The sequence below is a fragment of the Excalfactoria chinensis genome, chromosome 18, assembly GCF_039878825.1.
Source record: "Excalfactoria chinensis isolate bCotChi1 chromosome 18, bCotChi1.hap2, whole genome shotgun sequence".
In the NCBI taxonomy this organism is placed as follows: domain Eukaryota; kingdom Metazoa; phylum Chordata; class Aves; order Galliformes; family Phasianidae; genus Excalfactoria; species Excalfactoria chinensis.
The window spans coordinates 4,097,383-4,118,606 of NC_092842.1; the positions used below are offsets into that span (position 1 = coordinate 4,097,383).

The 21,224-nt window shown below is 45.9% G+C and overlaps 1 protein-coding gene across 2 annotated transcripts; it reads left to right on the forward strand.

The window, feature by feature from the left end:
- Nucleotides 1-1,273: 1,273 nt before the first annotated feature.
- LRRC8A (leucine rich repeat containing 8 VRAC subunit A) lies at nucleotides 1,274-19,753 on the forward strand. 2 transcript variants are annotated; one of them, XM_072352638.1, is made up of 4 exons: nucleotides 1,274-1,418; nucleotides 3,031-3,156; nucleotides 10,934-13,100; nucleotides 14,173-19,753. In XM_072352638.1, exons 3-4 carry the CDS (start codon nucleotides 10,944-10,946, stop codon nucleotides 14,446-14,448), a joined length of 2,433 nt encoding a protein of 810 aa, XP_072208739.1. In that variant the 5' UTR covers nucleotides 1,274-1,418; nucleotides 3,031-3,156; nucleotides 10,934-10,943; the 3' UTR covers nucleotides 14,449-19,753. The 2 variants fall into 2 exon arrangements, with proteins under 2 accessions (XP_072208739.1, XP_072208740.1); XM_072352639.1 differs by lacking the exon at nucleotides 1,274-1,418 and adding an exon at nucleotides 1,447-1,511.
- Nucleotides 19,754-21,224: the final 1,471 nt, after the last annotated feature.

Below are 21,224 nucleotides of genomic sequence, written 5' to 3' on the forward strand. Positions count from 1 at the left end.
GAGTCTGCGAGGCTGCGGGCGGGCGGCAGTTGGGCTGTAACACGCCAATGGGGGGGGACTGTGCAGGGAAAAGGAGGGCTGGGGTTCATCGAAGGATAACGACCAACTGCCTGTGACCCAGCCTAAACCAGGCCCTGCAGCTCCGTCCAGCTCTGTGTGATCTCATACACAGAGCCCAGCTCAGACGCAGGGTGCTATGATGAATCATGTTGCTCTTCCAAGTGATTACTGTATCTCTCTCAGTAGGAAAAAGTGAGGCATGGGGAAGGAAGGGCTGATGTTTGCGGTGTGGAGGTCCTGGTTCCTGACGCGACACCCAGCTGCTGTGACTAAGAGGGAGGGAATTTCTGTGCAGGCAGATGCAAACTCTGTTTGCTAAACTTCCCAACGCTGAAACAAACAAACAGCTGGCAGGTCAGCTTGTGTTTGCTGCCAGCAGGATTCATACAGCACGTCCTGGGATGGTTGGTGGGTCCATCCCTCCTGCTGAGCTTGGCAGTGGTTGTAACAGGAACGTGTAACTCCAGTACTTAAAGCACTGCAGAAAGCAAATGTTAATTTAAGTGCATCTAAACACCCATTTAATGTTGTGTTTGCCAACCCCCCACTATTGCCCTGAGCTTATCAGCATCTCCAAGGCTGGCAGGAGGGATCCCCACCGCTGTGCTGCTGAGCCCCAGCACGTTCCTAGAAAGCCACAGCTGTGCTTATTTTACCCTAGAAGCAACCACTGCTGTCCACCAGGCCAAATTGGCTGCACTTAACGGCCCCATGCTGCTTCTTGTGCACTAATGACCCTATAATGAATGCCTTTGAAGCATCCTTTATGAATATTTAAAAGAACAGCGCTGGACAAATGAGTCAGCTGAATGGAAATAACCACGGGAGGACGGTTCTGCCTTTCCCAGCTCCCACAGATCTGCTGCTGGATGAAACCTCACAGCACCAACGTGTACAATACAGATACAATAACGAATACAGCCAGTACTGCTGAATAGCTTTGATCTTGATACCACTCCTATTCACACACACACAAAAACCTTAATGAAGAGGTAAATCTCTTTATTTAGGGAGAAGAAGGAACTCTGGAATCCAATGTACTGCCACAGCAGATGAAGACACTGCCCCCCCCAGCCCCTCAGCTCTCGGTGTCTGCCCCTTTAAGATTTCCGCCATTTTGCGCTCTGCCCTGCACCAAGATGGCGCCCGCGCCTTCGCTTTCCCTCCCTCCCCTTCTCTCCTCGTTATATCCGGACACACAAATTCCGTCCCCACCCGGCGCGGCCTCGCCCTACGTAAAGATGGCGGCGCGTCCTTCCCCTTGGGCCCACCTCCAAGATGGCGGCGCCCTCTTCTGCTCCTCGCTAGAGGCGGCTGCGGGGCGCTCCGCTGGCGGCCGCCTATGCCGGGCGGGTGAGGTCAGTTCCGGGGTGGGGCCGCCTCGGTGCGGACAAAAGGAGCCCGAGTCGGCGTGAGGGAGGGCGGGGGCTGCGGAGGGTCGGCGCGGACAGGTGGGTGAGCGCCGGGATGGGCTGCGGCCTGTTCGCCTCCCGTAGGGCTGCTCTCAGGGCAGAAGGACGGTCGTGTGGGGCCGAGCGGCGGGCTGCGACCCGGGCTGTCGGACTAACCGGGCTGCGACCCGGGCTGCCGGGCTAACCGGGCTGCGGTTCGCTTCGCCGGGTGCCCGCCGTCCTGCCGCTCCGGGAGGCGGCCCTGGCTGTGTGGGGCGCGGCCCTGCGCTGCTGGCAGCTCCCGCCGTCCGTGCTCGTTGTGGGGGCGGCTCGGAGCCGGGGCGGTTTGTGAATTAACTTTATTCCGTCTCGTTTTGTCGTCATGTCCGTGTCTGAGGGCGGTGGGCTGACGGGCGGTGCGCTGTCAGTGTGCGGCTGGGTCGGGTTGTGCTTTGAGGCGGTGCTGAGCCCTGAGAGGAGAACGGGGTGAGGGAGGGAAGGTCAGCCGGGCCGCTCCTTCAGCCCGCTCCTCTGCAGCACTATGGCACGGCTCGAATGGGAAAGCTCTGACTGTGAGCAGGCTGCTTCTGAACCTGCCAGCCCTGATCCCAGCACGTCCTTGGGTTGAACTTAACCAATATGTGTTTGTTTTTTTCCTAGTGATGCCTCTTCCTTTTCCAGCGCTTTGTATTTTCTTTCCTGCTTCTTGTGGACAAAATGCTTCTTGAAGTTCTGCAGTCCTCCCTGACTTGGAGGCTTGAGGGATTCCTCAGAGCAAGGGCTTGCTCCCTTGTCTGCTTCCCCATGCTGATATGCAGGAAGCAAGAAGCTGTTGTAGTTCTTGTTGATGATACTAAATTGCCACTGCTTTAAAAAGGTTCATGCTGGTTGTATTGGTTATTAACATACAGATGGTAGCAAATGTACAGAAGGTATAAGTAAATATAAGTAAAGGAAAACTCTCCAGTGGTGGTGCCTTGGCTGAAGAAGCTGGGGCAGTCCTCACTGGTGAGCGATCTCCAAGAGATGCTGCCTCAGTGGGGGTCAGCCCTTCAATGAGGTCTCAGAAGGGATGGAGTCGAGCTCCACCCCTTCCAGGAGCACAGCTACATCACTCTCACCTGTGCTCCCACAGCTGACCCCACACTTGCCTCAGCTGATTAATCAGAGGTTCAGGCTGTGATTACCAATCTCCCATACACTGGTAGATGTGAAGAGTGGGGATAGTTGTTTGAGTGTAAAATGATGCGGGATGTGTGTTTGCAGGGAGTCCTGATGCATTTAGTTCTTTCCTCAAGGAGGTTAGTTTGCCTTTATTAGTTCAGTAGGAACTCAGTCTCCTTTAAATGGGTTTGTAGCGCCTGTTTTTTGATACCTTCTGGAACAAGTGTTGGAGATTTGCTTCCTCTTTGAAACTTAGAGCTTCTAACATCTTTCCAGCTATCAGCATCTCTTCTTAGTTCCCAATGACCATCTGGTTTGTTCTTAGAATCTTAGATATCCTTTCCCAAACTTTTAACATAACATGGTTCCTCTGTGATCTTCGTTCTCTCTGCTGATAATCTCTGCTTGATTTCAGGGAAGCTGTTCCCATGGCGTGTGGGGAATGCAACGCTTCAGCACCTGCTCAGGATCCAGCACACAGGAACATCACCCACTTCCAGCACAGAGAGCTGAAGTGCAGATAGCAGAACCCAACTGCAGGGTAAGGGCTGCAGGCCAGTTTGGGAGTGGTGTGCTAAAGACACAAATGAAATCATGAGAACGCTGCTGAAATATAGTTGCAAAACACAAGGAGGTGATCAGATGTTTGATAAAAGAGCGAGGAGGAAAGGCGGCAGATCAAGGACAGTGGTGGAATTCATTTAAATCTTAAGTTTTAAGGTGGGGAAAAAAAAAAAGAATAAAGTAACAATGTGTTCTATGTAAAACTTAACTGTTGCATATATCCGTGCATTTAGCTCCTGGCCGCAAAGACCCTGACTACTTATGTTAAAAAAGGTACTTTAAGGCAGTATGCTTTCTGTTTATTTTGGTCAATATTCTTCAGTTTCCATCAGGGCGATGTTTGTATTGCTATGTAAACATCTCAGAGACCTTTTTTTTTCCATGGTTAACTTAGGGGAGCACTGACTTGTTGCCCCTGTGGGTGGCACTTAGGCATGTTGAGGATTGGTAGCTGGAAACTTTGTCTCTTTGGGTCTCCTTGATGAAAGGTAGTGCAGAGTGCCCTGCTTATCTGGAGGCTGAGAGATGCAGTCTAGATGGGTCAAACTGTGAGCACTGGGGAGGTGCAGGTTTGTGTTCTGGCAGTTCAAGTATTTGCTCTGCTGTGCCGATCATACATGGTACATGGAAGCCATAGCTTTATTAACGTAGGTCAAAGGGAATGTGCATAAATAGCTCCTTAAGATATACCAGAAGCCCTGTGTTAAAATCTAATGCTTCCAGGTTTGAAATGTGGAGTGCCTGAAGCGTTTCGGTGCTGACTTCCCAAATGCTTTGAGTTACTACATTCTCGTAAGTGCTGCAGATGTTCAGAAAGGCAGTTCCTGGCTTAGGGTGCTCTGACTTGATTTTCAAAAGTCATGGAATTCAAATGCGAGTTATTGTGTTGCTGTGTGCAAAACTAACTACAGGCCTTCATGAATTCTTCCACGTTCTAAAGGAGAACTTTGTTCAGTTGAGTATTTAAGAGAGAAGTGAAACTCACTGATGTTGAATTGAGCCTCGCTGGTGTCTAGGAAAACACAGTGAAGTTGTGTGAGTGGTGGTGGAGTACAGAAGGGTTTCTGCATTTTATGTGGGGCTCCTTCATGCTGGGATGTCTCACCGCTGTTTTGGTAAAGATTAAATACAGACGTACTTTGTTGCAGTGTAGCAAACCTCCTTCCTGCATGTTTTTCCAAGCAAGTGTTTTCAAAAATAGCCTCAGTTTAGGATGTGTGTTATTGCTGAACTGGCATTTAACAGTCTCTGTTGTTTGAAGAGAATATCTTGAATGCTTCCAGGCAGCTTTTTCCCTAGGCTGTTTTGCATGCATTTTGTATTGCAAATGGCAATACAGTTGATATAGATGGGTTACATATGGCCCTGCTGTTGCTGTTAAACTGCATTTGTAACTAAGAGCTATTCAAGTCAGAACCACCCTGATGGATTAATAGTGCTTTTACCCCCTATACTAGGTTTGTTAATGTTTACTGTAAAATTACCAGGCAATATAAAGCTCCTCTGTGCCAAATTTGTGCACTGGACTAGTTAACAGTTTCTGCTTTAGACTAGTGGCTTTATTTCCTCTCTGCTATCAATTAGTGAATGCAATCAGAAAACGTTCTGAGCTGGAAGTCACAGTCACTGTTTTGAAGCTCATGGTGCTGAAGACAAGGTGGTAGGGTCAGAAGTAAGCAGGTGAATATACGCTTATTTCTCTTTCGTCAGACTAAGGCAAAATATGATTGTGCTGACAGCTGAAGTCTTGCTTTGCTCTTGTTGAAATCCTCTTTCATCTCTCGGGGTGTTGCCACAGCTGTTTTCAAGCTAATAAATTTGTAGATGTTGTCAGTTTGTTAACGATAAATTGTGATGATCCTTGCTTAAAAGTCTTGGCTTTGAGTCTGCTGTCTCGATTTCTCAATCTCTTGTTAGAAATGTCAGAGCTCTGCTCTGCCCACCATTTCAGTCTTAATTGAAGACAATTGTTTACTCCTTTTTGTATCACTTTCCAATGCTGGAATTAAATGCTGAATAGACTTCTGCAGCGGAGGGAGTGCTTGAAGCTGTTCTGTTTGTTCCAAGTTAACACTCTTGTTGTCCTTCTTTTAATCTTAAGTAGTTAATTCAACCACTTGCATTTGTTGTTACAAAGGAGTGTTTTGCAGTGTCCCACTGGGATAAAGCCATCATAGTTTTCAAAGGCAAGCTCCAATGCCCTGTCCTTGAGACATGTCTTCTATGGTGAAGGAAATTAATTTTGGATAGCAAACCTGTGACCACACACATTCATAATTTATAAGCTGACACAGGATTTTTCTCTGGTTTGCATCACTGTAGCAAGTCACCTGATAGCATTTGAATTTCCATAGCAGTATCACACTGACATGGTCCCTGATGCCAGCATCAGTGATGCTGATAACTTCAGCAGCTGGAGTAAAACTTTGCAGAAGATGGGCAGGCCATCCAGTGTGGATTGTTCTGATTTTGCAGATGTTCTGCTTGTTAGGACAGGCTTGTTTCTGTGATAGTAAACAGGAGCTGTTGCACTTTGCTAAGAACGTGAGTCTTGCATCTGACAGGAAGGGTCAATTAAAAGGTAGCTGTAAAGATGGTAGGAGTTAGTTCTGTCTGTAGCATAGGTGAGTTTTTTCATGAGCTTCAGTGAAGGTTCATTTGCTTCATCCTCCTGTATCTTGTGGCTTGTGTGGGGCTGAATGCTGCATTCAGCTGGTTGTTATATGAAAACCGACATAATTTACTCTATGTTCAGTTTGCTGGCTGTTCCAGCAGGTGAAGAGTGTAAGTGCTGGCCGCCCCAGTTCCCCTGTTCCATCTGCCAGTCTGAGTAATGTGCAATCCTTTAAACTGTGTGTGTGCTTCTCTGGCTCAGAAGGCATTTTCTACAGGAGAGGCTTTGTTGCAGCAGACCCAGATGCAGAGATGATAGGCTGTTGTTTGGGGCTCTGGCATCTGGTTTCCTTGCTGTTTACTTCTATAAACAGTGAGGGACAAAATCACTCAAGTATTATTCCATCTGACATCTTGGGCTTTTCCAGTTGGTCATGTGGCTGTCCCTGTTTGGAAGGTTTTCTGAGGAGTGACTGAAAGCAGCTCTGTTTTGACCTCCCTTTGCTTTCAATTCTGAGCCTAATAAACAAAGTGGGGGTGGGGGGAACCACAAATCACCATTCCCATTTCTGACTTGCAAAGCTCTTTACATTTCCTGGTGCTTGAACAAAGAGCTCTGTGTTCTGCCCCCCTTTAGTGTTTCAGGTGGCAGCATGCTGGGGAGGGAAGCTCTGCTGTTTTGAAAGCTTATTGTAACATGTTGCAGCTCGTCAAAATCAGGGCTATATTCTTTAGAGCACCAAGTCATTTTCCTTTTCCATTATCTCCCTCTGATACTGTCAGCACACAAACACCTCCCTTGTTCTCTGGGCTTCTGAGAGGTAAGGAACTGTCAGCAGCGCTTGACTGCTGCTTTGCAGTCTACAGTCTTAAAAGTCACTGAGATTTAAGAATGTGTGATACAACCTAAAGGTTTGCAATTGTCCAGTATACAATACATCTTGTCTAGCTATTTAAATTTGTTTTATGATACATTTATTGCCTCCCTTGGGTGCTGCATCCCACTAACAGTAAGGATTTCTCTGCTTTCAAGGAGAGGTCCTGGAAGTGAGAGATAGAAACTGAGGAAATTCTTGGACACATCATGAGATCTTGCATGTAGTCCTGTTTTGCCAGTAGCTGTTTGCAACATGATGGTCAGCAGAAGGAAGAAAGGAAAGAGGAGGATGGATAAAGTATTCAGCAAATAATGAGTCAAGCTGGTGACGTACCAGCCAGTGAAACTAAACAATGATGTTTCTGTTCACTTTGTCTCTAGCTGAGTATGCTGGTCAGCAGGTACAGGCAGGAATTGCAAGCACAGCTCAGCCAGGTATCTGTCAGCAATAATTCTGTCTTTGCATGTTAAGATGATTGTTGGTTTTAATAGGGAAATTCCTCTAAGGAGAGGAGGCTTGTGCTTTTGCAATTGCTCTGTTCATTCCTTGGTCATCTTAAATATCACAGGAGTCTTGCATCTTTTGAAAAGGATTTGTGCTCTCGGCTCTGGTCTTTACTGCTTAAGATACATGCTACAGTACAAGGTTTTTGTTAGCTGGATAAGTTCATTCTCGTTTCTGAATGATTTTATTGTTTAGGTGTTGTGTGCTCAGGATGTCCCTGTTATTTTTTAAGTGATTTTCTTTCCTCCTTCTTTCCTAATAAAACTTAATATTCATACTTGATGATACTTAAGATTTGAAGTACAGTGCTGCTTTGGTGCAACTGAATCCCTCAAGGGTGATGGCACTTCTAAAGTGAGAAGTGGGAGACTGCTCAGAGAGTTGCATGGTGAATCGGTGTGGAGTGTGAAAGCGGAAACACCTTTGAGACAGTTGCACATTTGTAAGATTTCTTCTGTGTGCAATTCCTAGAGCTTGCCTAATTAATTAAACCTTTGGAAAACTTCCTTATGCTTCTGGTATGTAGACAGGGCTTGAGATATGATTTTCCCACCTGTTGGCTCATGCAGATTTAATTCAACCTCTGCTTTGCTACCCGTGTACTTGATGTGAGAGCCTGGGTTCCAGATGCTTGCTTGGTTTCTGTACAGTGGTTGGAAGCATGGTTCCTGTAGGGAGCATCGTATTGTGCAGGGCAGCATTGGGTAGCAAAGGTAAGCCCTGAGAATCTGACTTCTTGAAGTTAGTCTGCTGTCATCAACCCCAGCAGCAACACTGCCTGCCTGAATGCAGAAGGGAGTGTTGCAACCAGAATTAAAGTGATGATGAAATGGGGTCTACAAGATAATGACACTTGTGTTTTGCTGCAGAACAGTCATCAGGTCTTTCAGGAATTAGAATGGATTTGCATATGTGGGAAATCTGCTTGAAGAGGGTGGTGACTTTTTCCCTTGGCTTCCCAAGGTTTTGGTGGTCAATTTTCCCTTTTACCACAGATGCTGCAAGTAAGATTAGATAAGACCTGGGGGACTCCAGCTTCTGTAAAATGACCCCTTGCTTTATTGCTTTTCATCTGGAACTTGAACAGAACCTCCACAGCTGCCAGGAGGAGTGGGAACTTGCTGAGAATGTCCTTTTCTTCACGCAGTGACCCTATCATTGTTACTGGAGGGCAGGGGATTTCCTGCTCCACCACACCAGGGTTTAACTGTTGATACAGAGCTGTAATAGGACATTCAAACAGATGATTTGTTAGCTGTCTTGTAACTGCACAATGTAAAGGCAGATTTCCTATCCCATGTGGATGGTAAATAGGATTAGGGAGCCTGTTGCCCTATTTTTTTTTGCTTTCCTTCCTAGCTATCTTGAGATACAAATCAAAGTAAACACAGGGTTAGTTTGTTGCAAAAAAAGGAATGAGGTATTTCTTTGAGGAAAAACTGGTAACGCAGCGCTCAGCTTGGGTCTGGAAAATGCCTTAACCATGAGACTCTGCTTCCTGAGAAGTTCGCCTCTATTTCATAACCTTTCTGTGGACAGCTGTGAAGGACCTCATTCCTGCTAAAGCTTCCCTGTGAAGAAGCACTGGAGGGAAGAAGAAAGGATCACTGGGGAGAGGTGGTATTTAGATAAGAGAAAGAAAGAGGATGAGTATCTCTTTTTCCCCTGATGTAAGGCTGGAGCAGTAGGAAGGTGTTTAAGTAAGGAGCAGTTCTTTAATGAACAGCACCAGAGTTCTCACTGCATGCTCCTGAGGGAAAAGAGGATCCTACGCAGCACTATGGGAGAGCAGTGGGAGGTACAGCAGTGTTTGTTGCCTCTTAAATGTAGTTTGGAAGGAGTGACAACAGAAGCTCTACATTACACCTGGTAGGAGCGTTTAAGGAGAGTGTGTGCTGGCTGGAGGCTGCCACTGGATCTCTGTGGACCCCTAGGGTGGTGAGTTGTTCTCAGAGGGACCCTGAGCTGTTAGTCTGGTAGAACAGAAGCTGTACTTTTCTGTAAGCATAGATGAATTTGAGAAGCTGAGCCATGGCAAAGTTGACTGTTCCAGCAGGTGGTTACGGTAGCTCTTGGTGTTCTCCTTTTACAAAGCTTTCTCTTGCTTGGACTGGAGAAATGCAGGACTCTCCTCACTCTGATTACAGTGGAAGGGATGCTGGGGAGGGTGTGTATGCCTGTTTTTCTTTGTGGTATGGCAGCATATTAACTATCCTGCCGTGGCTCTTGCACTCTTTGGTAACTGCACTTGATTGGGCAGAAGGGCAAATGCTTCTTTAGGGATGGCTGTCATCTTTCAGCCTACTGCCAGCAGCCTTCCCAGGTAGCTCTAAGCCAAAGCTGGCATTTCACCACTTATTGTTGTAAGCAACAAACCAGGGAATAGAGTTCCCTATTTTAGTGTCTCTAGGGAACGTGGTACATCTTGAGTTTGTGTTAGGAGGGGCTTCCTTTGCAGTTCTGGGCTGGAAGTTAATTTTAAATACAAACTCCTGTTCTACAAAAGCAGATGGTGTGGTCAGTCTGCTTGGCTCAGCCAATGGTATATAAAGAACTGCTATCAAGCCCATAGCTGCTCCCCAGGGCTTGTCAGGACAGTCTGTACGAATGCTGCCTCATGGGCTGAGGAAGTAGGATTGAACTTTTGTTCTTCCTCTGTTACAGTTGAGTTGATAGGAGTCTCAAAACGACAGAGATTTGTGTTTGTCCAGCTCCTGAAGATTGCTAGCAAGTATGATGTGACATTACTGCTTTTTCAGCATCATTAGAACAAGCTATAATGACTTCATGTACTTCACTTGTGTTGCCTGTCAGATATAGAGGATGCTCTGTGAGTTTGCACTTACAGATCTGTCGGGTGTGTGGGTTTTCTGTGGCTTGCTCCTCCTGGAGCTCTGAAGGACAGAACAAGCTCTGCCATGAGGTCTCTCTTCCCAGAACCTTTTCATTTCCTTTGTGACTCTTAAATCCCAGCTGAGATGAACTCTAAGTGGGAGTGGTTGGTCAGGGAAGTGAATTCTTATATGAAGTATGCTTCCCCTCTCCTATCCTTCTGAAGTGAAGAAAACAAAGAGCAGCTGTTACAGGATTTCAGAAGTGAGCTTAGTAGGCAAGTACTGTTTCTTTGGGAAGCTGATGCAGAGGTGGAGAGCCAAAACTTCTTCCTGTGGAAGGAAAAGGGATGATATCAAGCAACTTCTTGTTCTTTTCCAGTTTTCTTAATCAAATAGGAGTTGCGTCAGCGTAGTGGTTCTAGGAAGTAGAACTAATGCTTGTAAATCCTCTTCCTTGCCTCTGCAATTGGAGAGCCACAGAGATGTAGAGCTGCTTCTTAGCTCTGTGGAAGAGTAACAAACACACGACAACTGTGCTGCGTGTGTGGATTTTCTCTGATGATGCTGTCAAATTCCTTTGTCACTGACATGATATCCTTAGATGAAGCTGAAAGCTTCCAATTACTCGTCTGTCAGAGGAGTTAAAGTTAGTCTTTCAATGTGAATTTTTCACCTGCAGACTGCTAATGGCAAGTACCAGTTCTGATGCCTTGTAACTACTCACCTATGAGGGTGAATACTGCCACAATAACTTTACAGCCTCAGCTGCAACCAGGTACCTCACTCAGGTAGTTTCACAAGTGACTCGAAACTAGGACTCGATTCAGTTTTGCTTTGCCAGCACATAACATGTGAGTTTCCTGATACCCTCTACAAGAGCAGAACAAAAGAGTTTTAGTAATGGCTGCTTCTGTTTTCCTTTCAGGTGGTGAATCATGATTCCAGTCACTGAATTGCGATACTTTGCTGACACTCAGCCAGCATACCGCATCCTGAAGCCATGGTGGGACGTATTCACAGACTACATTTCCATAGTGATGCTGATGATCGCAGTGTTTGGAGGGACACTTCAGGTCACCCAGGACAAAATGATTTGTTTGCCCTGTAAATGGATTACCAAAGACTCTTGCAATGACACTGTCAGAGGATGGACAGCTGTAACCCCAGAGCGTATATACTATAACTCCAGTCTCGTTTCCTCTGCTGATACAGGGCCTACAGGGATCCAATATGATTTGGACCGGCACCAGTATAACTATGTGGATGCGGTGTGTTATGAGAACCGCCTACACTGGTTTGCCAAGTATTTTCCTTATCTGGTGCTGCTACATACTCTTATCTTCCTGGCTTGCAGCAACTTCTGGTTCAAATTTCCAAGGACCAGCTCCAAGCTGGAGCATTTTGTGTCTATTTTGCTTAAGTGTTTTGACTCTCCATGGACAACAAGGGCATTATCTGAGACGGTGGTGGAAGAGAGCGATACCAAGCCAGCATTTGGCAAAATGAATGGCTCCATGGACAAGAAATCCTCCACAGTCAGTGAGGATGTGGAAGCCACTGTTCCCATGCTGCAGAGAACAAAGTCTCGAATTGAACAAGGAATCGTGGACCGATCTGAGACAGGTGTGTTGGACAAAAAGGAAGGTGAACAGGCCAAAGCGCTCTTTGAAAAAGTGAAGAAGTTCCGCACGCATGTGGAAGAGGGAGATATAGTGTACCGCCTCTACATGAGACAGACCATCATCAAAGTAATCAAGTTCATTCTCATCATATGCTATACCGTTTATTATGTCAACAACATAACGTTCGATGTGGACTGTAAGGTGGACATTGAGAGCTTGACTGGCTACAGGATGTATCGCTGTGCTCATCCTTTGGCCACTCTCTTCAAAATCTTGGCATCTTTCTATATCAGCTTGGTGGTAGTCTATGGCTTGATCTGTATGTACACCCTCTGGTGGATGCTGAGGCGATCGCTCAAGAAATACTCCTTTGAGTCTATCCGTGAGGAGAGCAGTTACAGTGACATTCCTGATGTGAAAAATGACTTTGCTTTTATGCTCCATCTGATTGATCAGTATGACCCCCTGTATTCAAAGCGCTTCGCTGTCTTTCTGTCGGAGGTGAGTGAGAACAAACTGCGGCAGCTGAACCTCAATAATGAGTGGACTTTGGAGAAGCTGCGGCAGAGGATCACCAAGAACTCTCAGGATAAGCTGGAACTGCATCTGTTCATGTTGAGTGGCATTCCTGACACGGTCTTTGACCTCATAGAGCTGGAGGTCTTGAAGCTGGAGCTTATCCCTGATGTCACTATTCCCCCCAGCATTGCTCAGCTCACCAGCCTTAGGGAACTATGGCTTTACCACACCGCTGCCAAAATTGAGGCTCCAGCCCTGGCCTTCTTGAGGGAGAATTTGAAATCTCTCCACATCAAGTTCACAGACATCAAGGAGATTCCTCTTTGGATTTATAGCCTGAAGACACTAGAAGAGCTTCATCTGACAGGGAATCTGAGTGCTGAAAACAACCGGTACATTGTAATAGATGGACTGAGGGAGCTGAAGAGGCTGAAGGTGTTGAGGTTGAAGAGTAACCTCACCAAGCTGCCGCAGGTGGTGACAGATGTTGGTGTGCATCTTCAGAAGCTTTCCATCAACAACGAGGGCACCAAGCTCATTGTTCTCAACAGCCTTAAGAAAATGGTCAACCTGACAGAGCTGGAGCTGATCCGTTGTGACTTGGAGCGCATTCCTCACTCCATCTTTAGCCTTCACAACCTGCAGGAGATAGACCTGAAGGACAATAACCTCAAGACCATTGAGGAAATCATCAGCTTCCAGCACTTACATCGTCTCACTTGCCTTAAACTGTGGTACAACCACATTGCCTACATCCCCATGCAAATAGGCAACCTCACCAATTTAGAGCGCCTTTACCTGAATCGTAACAAGATCGAAAAGATTCCTACCCAGCTCTTCTATTGCAGAAAACTTCGGTATTTGGATCTCAGCCACAACAACTTGACTTCCATACCGCCAGACATAGGACTTCTTCAGAACCTGCAGAACCTGGCTGTGACAGCCAACAGGGTAAGTGCACAGGAATTTGTTCCTCTGTAAGCACAGGTAATTCTGGTGTGTCTGCTATCTGAAGGATTCAGTGTGTTACAGTGGTGTGTGAAATATTCCTGGTACTGCTGTTCTGTTTAAATTTTTCAAGCTTTAGTGTTTTTTTTTCTTTTCTGAGGGTTTTATCAACAGCAAATAACTCCGGGGTGATTCTTTTGTTGAACAGCTCTTGTAGCATTTATTTTTTCTACAGGAAATTGCTTTGAAGTAGCAGTTGGAGACTGTTTCCTAAAGCCTGTCACTTGTTTCTCTGCAGCTGGAAGCTTGTATTCCCTAGATTGATATCAGCTTTGGTCTTAAAATGGAGGTCTAAGAAACTAGTCTTAATGTAGTACTATTCATTGTACTTCAGGAGCACAAGGGCTGGTAGGAAGGCATTTCCCAATCTGTGATCATTTGACTGTGTGTTGCTGTTTCACATAGCACTTGACAGCACCAATAACGATGGCTGAATTTAGCTGTTTTTAATTGGTCTGGACTTGTCCCTGCTTTTGGTTGGACTTAACTTCATTCAGAATTAATTCCAATTCCATTTAGCTGTGTCATGCATAATTCAAGGTTAAAAAAGAGACATGGTTCTGTATAAAGGCAAATGATAACGTTTCTGGTGAGGCTTTGAATTTAGTGGAGAATATTGAATTGCTGCGCTTAATTCCTGGCCTAGTACTTGTTAAATCTTATCTATGTTGTTTTCTTAGAAATTCACTGGAAGGAAAACTGGAGTAATAGAAATGAGACTTGTTGAATTAGTGACTTGAAGGCCGTGGTGGGAAAGCTAACAGATGGAGACTTCATTTTCTGTTGTAGTGTCCAAAAAATAAAGTCCACTTTGTAATTTGAAGCCTATAAAGTCCCTGCAACAATATCAAACCCTACAGAAATTGAGTGCTCTCAAACCTCAGGGTCTGACAGCTCACTTAAGGAAGGACAACTGAGAGTTTTGTAAGCAGTGAGATGTGTGCCCTTGTTATTGCTGTATGAACACGTGTCCTATTAGGTAACTTCATCTGATATTGATCTTTTTTTCCTTCAGATCGAGAATCTCCCTCCAGAGCTGTTCCAGTGCAGGAAGCTGAGAACCCTGAACCTGGGAAACAATGTGCTGCAGTCACTCCCATCCCGTGTTGGAGAGCTGACAAACCTATCCCAGATAGAGCTGCGAGGGAACCGCTTGGAGTGCCTGCCGGTGGAGCTGGGAGAGTGTCCTCTGCTGAAACGCAGCGGGCTTGTGGTGGAGGAGGACTTGTTCAACACGCTGCCCTTGGAAGTCAAAGAGCGGCTGTGGAGGGCAGACAAAGAGCAAGCCTGAGCCCCTGAAAGAAGGGGAGGAACCTCTGACCAACAAGAAGGAAACACAAGGCCATTCCAGTCCCCTTTTTCCCAGATCCTCCCCTTCCTCCTCTCCAGTCACTATCAAAAAAGCCAAGGAGTCCCTGAACAATCATGACTCTGAGGCTGCTTCTTGCCTCAGGTGCAGGATGTGGAAAGCTTGGGATCAGGATGAGGATCAAGACAGGTTTAGATGGCTCCTGAGCAAGGACCAGTGGGAGTAAGAGGTGTTGCTGCTGATTCGCACAGGAAGTGGAGTGAAGTGGGTGGTGCTGGTGAAACCTCTGAACGGAGGAGAAAAGGAAACGTGGGGGTTGCTGCCTTACTTCAAATGGGGATGATAGTGTCAGGGAATGAGTGTCCTGCAAGCAATGATCAAGAGTCTAGGAAACTTCCTGTACCTCCATGTCTGTGACACCTGCCGCTATTCCCCTCCAATTAGGCAGTTCAGTAAGTGAGGCCCCACAGAGTGGTTGGGATAGGATACGGAGAGTTGATTCTTTTACCTAGATGCTGGCATTGGGATTTTGGGGGGTGAGTTTATCTCAGACATCAATTTGGACATAGGATTGTGTTTGGTTACTAATTGTCTTTCCCCCCTTATATTTGACACCCTGTCATCTTCCCCTGGGGAAGGAGTTCTCCCCCCAGAACTCCATCTGTGCATTAGAGATTGCACTTTTTTTTAGCAGTTTCAAGTCACTTGTACCAACGAGTTAATCACATAGCATCCTTTTCTCCAGCGGATGCTTTGGAGGCCCAGACTGAAATAATTCCAGGCCTGTAGCCTGTTCTGAAATGGTTAGAATACAGATGATCTGGATAATATGAAAGACCTGGTTTAAAAGCAATCTCATCTGTTCTCCCAGAAGCACTGAGTAGCTTCATGATCTTGGCTTTTAAAGTTTTCAAGCTGCTTTTAAGTTCCTGATACTCTATCATGTAACAAATGCAAACGTAAAACCAGCGTGTCAAGGCATCCCCTGGGGTTAGCAGTGATAATAGTAAAGAGGAATAACTGAGTTTCCTCTGCCCATTAAGCTGTAAGATTTGTTGCCAACCTTTTTTTTTTTAGGAACAAAAACTTCAGACCTGCTTAATTGTTTTTTGTTGTCTTTCACCCTGTCAGTTCCTGTTCACCTCTTGTGTTAAGCAAGAGAGTAACGCTGGTTGAACTTAGTGCTGGAAAAGTAACCTGTCCTATCCCTGTTTTATTCCCCCATTGTTAAGGAGCAGTATGAGAATCCTCTGAGGTCTGATTTCTAGATCCCTTGAACAGAGTAATCTTTATTGGAACAAGTCTGACCTGTTTGGTGGTGTTTGACAAAACCCTGCACAGGGTAGATAACCTGTGATTGCTGCTGCTACTCATGTCTGGAGGTGGAGTGGTGAAGGTGTGTCTCCAGTACACCCTAGGTCTGCCCTTTTCTATCAGAAGGAATAGGAGGCTCGTGGACTGCAGGTCCTGGTTGCAATACTCTGCATCAAGCCAACAGGTTGTTTCCAAGGTGGAGTGCTGCAAACAGGCACGAAATGTTTGGAGGCTTCCTGTGTGCACAAAGGGAGGAAGCTGCAGCCATCTCTGAAGCAGTTCCCGACAAGCTGCCAGTGAGAGTGCTGGCTTAGCAAAGCCTGATGATCCCTTGGATGTTGGTGCAATAGGGTGCCATGGCTTTCCTCATGAGATGTAAGATATGAAATATACACACTAAACATACTGAAACCACGAACAATGTTAACTGGGCTCTGGATCTGTTGATGTTCAGATGCTTAAATAAAAGCTGTATTAAAATCTAGGAAATCTGTTTATAAAACTGCTTTTAAGGAAGATGTACATTCTGCCTCCCTTAGTTCACTGTTAAGCTTTAAACAGCCCAGAGGAATAATATAATTTTCTTTATCTGGAAGGCAAGGCACTGTTTCTAACAGGGTTAGTGTTCAAATTATGTTAGAGTTGGAGCCACTGCCAAATTGATGGGAAACAATATTATTCCAAAATGCCCTGCATCAGAGCAAGCACTGTTGCTCAGGAGCGTTGGTGCTGCTGCATTTTGGATTGCGTTCATGTACACAAGCATTTTGAATTGGTGGGACAGGAATTGCAAGGTGGACTTAGCGCAGCTTGGGTAAGGCAGGAATGGCTTTAGGCTTAGTACAGCAGTACTGTTTTCCAGGCACTTTCTCATGGTGGCTGTAGGGGTTGTTTGGATGAAGGAAACCTTGTTGTCTTCCTTACTCTGTGCCAAGAGACTGTGCTGGAGAGTAATGGCAATTGGATGGAGAGGCTTGAAGGCTGTGTTGTGTTCAAGGCCACCGGGTAATCTGTTTACAACATGTGTAAAGGCTAGACAGGGCTGAAAGGCAATGTACCTCGTAGCATTTTAACCTAGCTTACAGGGACAGTTTTCTCCTGTGTGTCTAGGTCATGGTAGATGACTGCTTTAACTTGTGATTCTAGATACGTCACGTATACAAACTAAGCTTTGTGCAGCTAGGCCAGAAGTTTCTATAAGCAAGCAGCTCCTGCTTTTATGCTGTAGTGCTTCTAGAAGCTTGCCCATCTCTTGAGCTCTGCAGTGTATCTCAGTGCCGAATCCATAGGAGTGGACAATAGGCTATTCTGCTAGAAGTGAGCCTCTGACTTCTTATCAAATGACAGCTGTACTTCTGCTGCTTGCTGAGTAGGAACTGCCCTATGCCTGAGATCTACAAAGCAATTTTAAGACAGGCCAGTATTGATCGTGCATGGAAACACTAGCTTTTTGCTCCTTTTACAATATTCAAAGCTCAGTTTTTCAGTCGTGGCTGTTAGGGCTTGAGATATCTCAGTGCTGCCACTCAGAAAGCTAAGTAGTCTGATAGCTTCTTGTACCAGAAACACAGGTGGCACAAAAATACATTGCCATTCTGGAAGACAGCAATATTTACCTGCTCCTGACACGTGCTTCTTGGTCTTCCATGAAAGATAGAGTGATTTCATAGTATCGGTTTTATATGATGAAATGGAGGAAGCTTTAAAACGTAAAGGGTAGGATCTGAAACGGGAGGTGCTGAACTCACTTACAACTCGGACCTCCTGTAAAGCTTAACCCACAGCAAAGTGATTCACTCCACTTCCCATACCTGCCTGGATTGCTCAGTCTGAGGGATGAGCTTACATCAGCAATCCTTCCTCATTTGTAGGTGTTCAGTCAGTATATACTATGATTTTTTCCTTCAATCTCTGTCAAACTGAAGCTTTGCGTTTTCTGACATAGATCTGTATGTTCAGGAAGAAAAGCTCTCACCGTAAGCAGACAATCAGCAGGTCAGTGTCTTGTTATCCTGACCTGTCTTTTCAAAGCACTCTAGTCGGGAGCAAAAGAGATTTATTAGCTGCTAAATCATAAAACAACTTGAATTAAAACCGTTTCCTTAATAGCACTGCTGAGCTGAATGAATTCTTGGACCCCCTGTTGATCTTGAGCATGCTCCCCCCATGCTATGACCAGAGGTTAGTAAGACAGAATTCTACCTTTCACTCCAAATACCCCCAAAAATGAGTAAGTTACAGTGGATTATTTGAACCACCTATAAGATGGGTGGTACCAAACCCATTAAATGTGTTAAAACTCGCTGTATCTCTGAAACTATGCACTGGAACGTTAGATGAAGTTTCTCTTCCAGGTTGTTTTCTGACTTCATGTTTTGGTCCGTAGTGAACTCAGCAGTGGGAATTAATTTGCTCCATCAGTCTGAATGGTGAAATGTTAAGCCCAATACAAGCTGTTACAGGTATCCGTCGTGATGTGCTGTTCTTTGGTATTAATTGTCACTTCTGGAATGTCCTACCTCATTTTTTATTTCTCTTATTACCATTTCTACACTCCACTTAGCTAATTCCATTTTAATTAAAGCAAATGCTTGGTGTCGTTACCATAAATAGTATTAAGTGGCTTTCTGTTGCTGAACCACACCGAGGTCCTCTCCTTGTTCTAACACAATTCTATGGATGTCAGATCAATGACACGTCCTTTACAGGAGATGATTCGTATGGGGGGACTTATTGATTTCACCAAGTTCCAGGACTGTAGGGGCTGGAAGGGACCTCTAGAGATCATCTAATCCAACCACCCTGCAGAGCAGGCTCCCAGGACCAGGTTGCACAGGTAGGCATCCAGGTGGGTCTTGAGTGTCTTCATAGAAGGAGACTCCCCAACCTCCCTGTGCAGCCTGTTCCTGTGCTCCGTCACCCTCACTGTGAAGAAGTTCTTGCACACGTTTGTGTAGAACTTCCTATGCTTCAGTTTGTGGCCATTTCCTCTTGTCCTGTTGCCACGCACAGCTGGAAAGAGTCTGTCCTTGTCCCTTTGCCCCCCCACAGCTTATATGTTTATAGACATTGGGCAGATCCCCTCCGAGTCTTCTTTTCTCATGGCTGAACAGACCCAGCTTGCTCAGCCTTTCCTCATACAGGCGATGCTCCAGGCCCTGTACCTTCTTTGTGGCCCTTTGCTGGACCCTCCAGGAGATCCCTGTCTTTTTTGTACAGGGGAGCCCAGAATTGGACACAGTGCTCCAGGTGAGGCCTTGTTCCTTGCATTGCATTTAAAAGTGATTGATTCTTGTACTGCTGTTTGGCCGCACCGTGTGTTCAATGGTCTTAATAAAAATGTGCCAAAACATGTTCCTGTCCTATCTGCATTGTAACAGTGCATGAGGCAGAACTGGACACTGTCAGACTTGAACCTTTTCCTTGCCATCCCTCCAGCTGCGGTGTTGGATTAACGTTAAACTCTGTTGGTAGCATTAAATCCTTTGGGAATCCCATCTGAAATCCCTTTGCAAAAGTAACTGTGCTTGAAATGTTGGATCCCAGAAACGAAGGTGAACTCAGTGTGCGTTCACACAAAGGCTTAACGGGGAATGTCTGGAAATACCCTTCCATTCTTTCCTATCTTTCCTTTAAAGGAAGTTCATAGGACAATGGGGAGAATTTTTCCACACTAAACTTAATGAGAAGGGGGCTAACGGGTCTGAGTCATCTACAGCTGACAGATGCATCCATTTAAGTAAGGCGCTGCTCCCAGCTTAGACATGCCTCGCTCCCATGCTGTAGATGCACTCGCAGGGCTGTGGTTTGGCATGCAGGACCTGTGCTTGGTGTAACGTTTGGCTCTGTATGTGGGATTGCAGCTGATGAGCAGCAGCTCCCCAGTAAGAACCGAAGGCTGCTATTGTTGTCCTCTGAGAGACGTGTAAGACCGGACACTCGAACAGAATAAAAGTTGAACTTTTTCATTTGCCTTTTCCTTTTATGTTTGCTTTCTTTTAAGCTGTGTGTGGAGGCGCTTTGCCCCTGCACACCTCACTCCTCAGAAGACAGATGTTAATAATTGCTGCTTTGCTCGTTGGATGTGGGTTATAACATTCCTTTATGAATGAGAGCAAAGTAGCTGTATGGAGATTCTGCTGAGGCCCGGGCTGCATTACACTGCCTACTTCAGTGACCCAGAGCCAGGGCTGCTGGAAGGTGCTGCTCCTTGGATTCCCCCCAGAGAGCTGGAATATGGTGATGAAAAGGAGCTTTGGGGTGAAGAATTGAGGTCTTTGCTGGAAAAAAAACACAATCCAGATAAGTCCAGATTTTCTGTGTAGCTCACTGAGGCACAAAGTGAAGACCTAAAGCTCATTTGGCTTTGTTACATACAGTTCTCTAGCCTGACCACAGTAGGCAGAAAGCTCATGTAGGAAGTAACTGTTGTGTCAGACTGTGGATAACAATGCTTTCAATAGGGAATTCTTTTGTTTCTGAGGCTTTTGGTAACTTGGGAGAAAGGAGCGTGGGGAATATTTGAGTATTGATGCTATTTTAAGTAGATATAAATGGGCTGCTTAACACAATTTAAACATATTACCCTCATTCCTGTGCTCCTTGTTCCTGCTGAGCTGCTGGAGCTGGCTGTGGGGAATCAGGGCCTCTGAGCAGCATCAATGGGAACCTCACTGCAGAGGTTCTATTCCCTTGTTGAAACTTATGGGAAGAGAAGATATTTATGAAGATTACGTCCTCCTTTCACTCTCTGGGGGCGTTATGTGGGGTTGGTGGTTTTCCTCTTGCTGGAAATGTCTCCCTAAGCCTCAAAATAGGAGTGTGCTGGGAAGGACTGGGGGACTCCTGAGGCCAAACTGCTCCTGTAGCCTCTGTGGTTGTCCTCTTGTTTGTGTGATTGCTTGCTGGCGCTCCCCGTGCCATGCTTTGCTGTTGGGAATGCTTGTTTACAATGCAATCCATAAACATGGGAGCTGTGGTTTGCTGTCGTGCGTGTGAACTTGCAGTGGCTTCTGAAGTCAGCACATGTGTGTGAGGTGGGGAGTGGAGAAGATGGAGTGCTAAATTGCTGGGGAATAGATGACTGGAAATGAGAAGTGATAGTAGGAATGACCTCAGTAACACAGGGGAGGGGAAGGGGAATGCATGTAAACAGTGTTTACTGGATTGCTGCTTCCCAAGCAGGGCTACCCCTGAGTTTGCACTCCCAGAGAGATGGCCTTACAGACAGCAGCTGTAGCAGGCTGGCTTTGTTGCCTTGTCTTTGTTTTGTTTTCCTACTGATTACACAGCTTTCTTCCGGACAATTCAGCTTCATCATCTGGAGAGGCTCCTTAAACAAGAGGGAGGAACTACCTGATGGTTTTCTTTGGAGAGAGATACAGATGGATGGATAGGTATCTGCTCCCAGGTAACAGCAAAAGGACAAGAGGTGGTGGGCTCAT

Excerpts from the sequence above, each read along its gene's own strand:
- LRRC8A (XM_072352638.1), top strand. The coding sequence starts at position 10,944 with ATGATTCCAGTCACTGAATTGCGATACTTTGCTGACACTCAGCCAGCA. Across the intron at positions 13,101-14,172 it reads TGGCTGTGACAGCCAACAGG|ATCGAGAATCTCCCTCCAGA; the intron begins GTAAGTGCACAG and ends TTTTTCCTTCAG.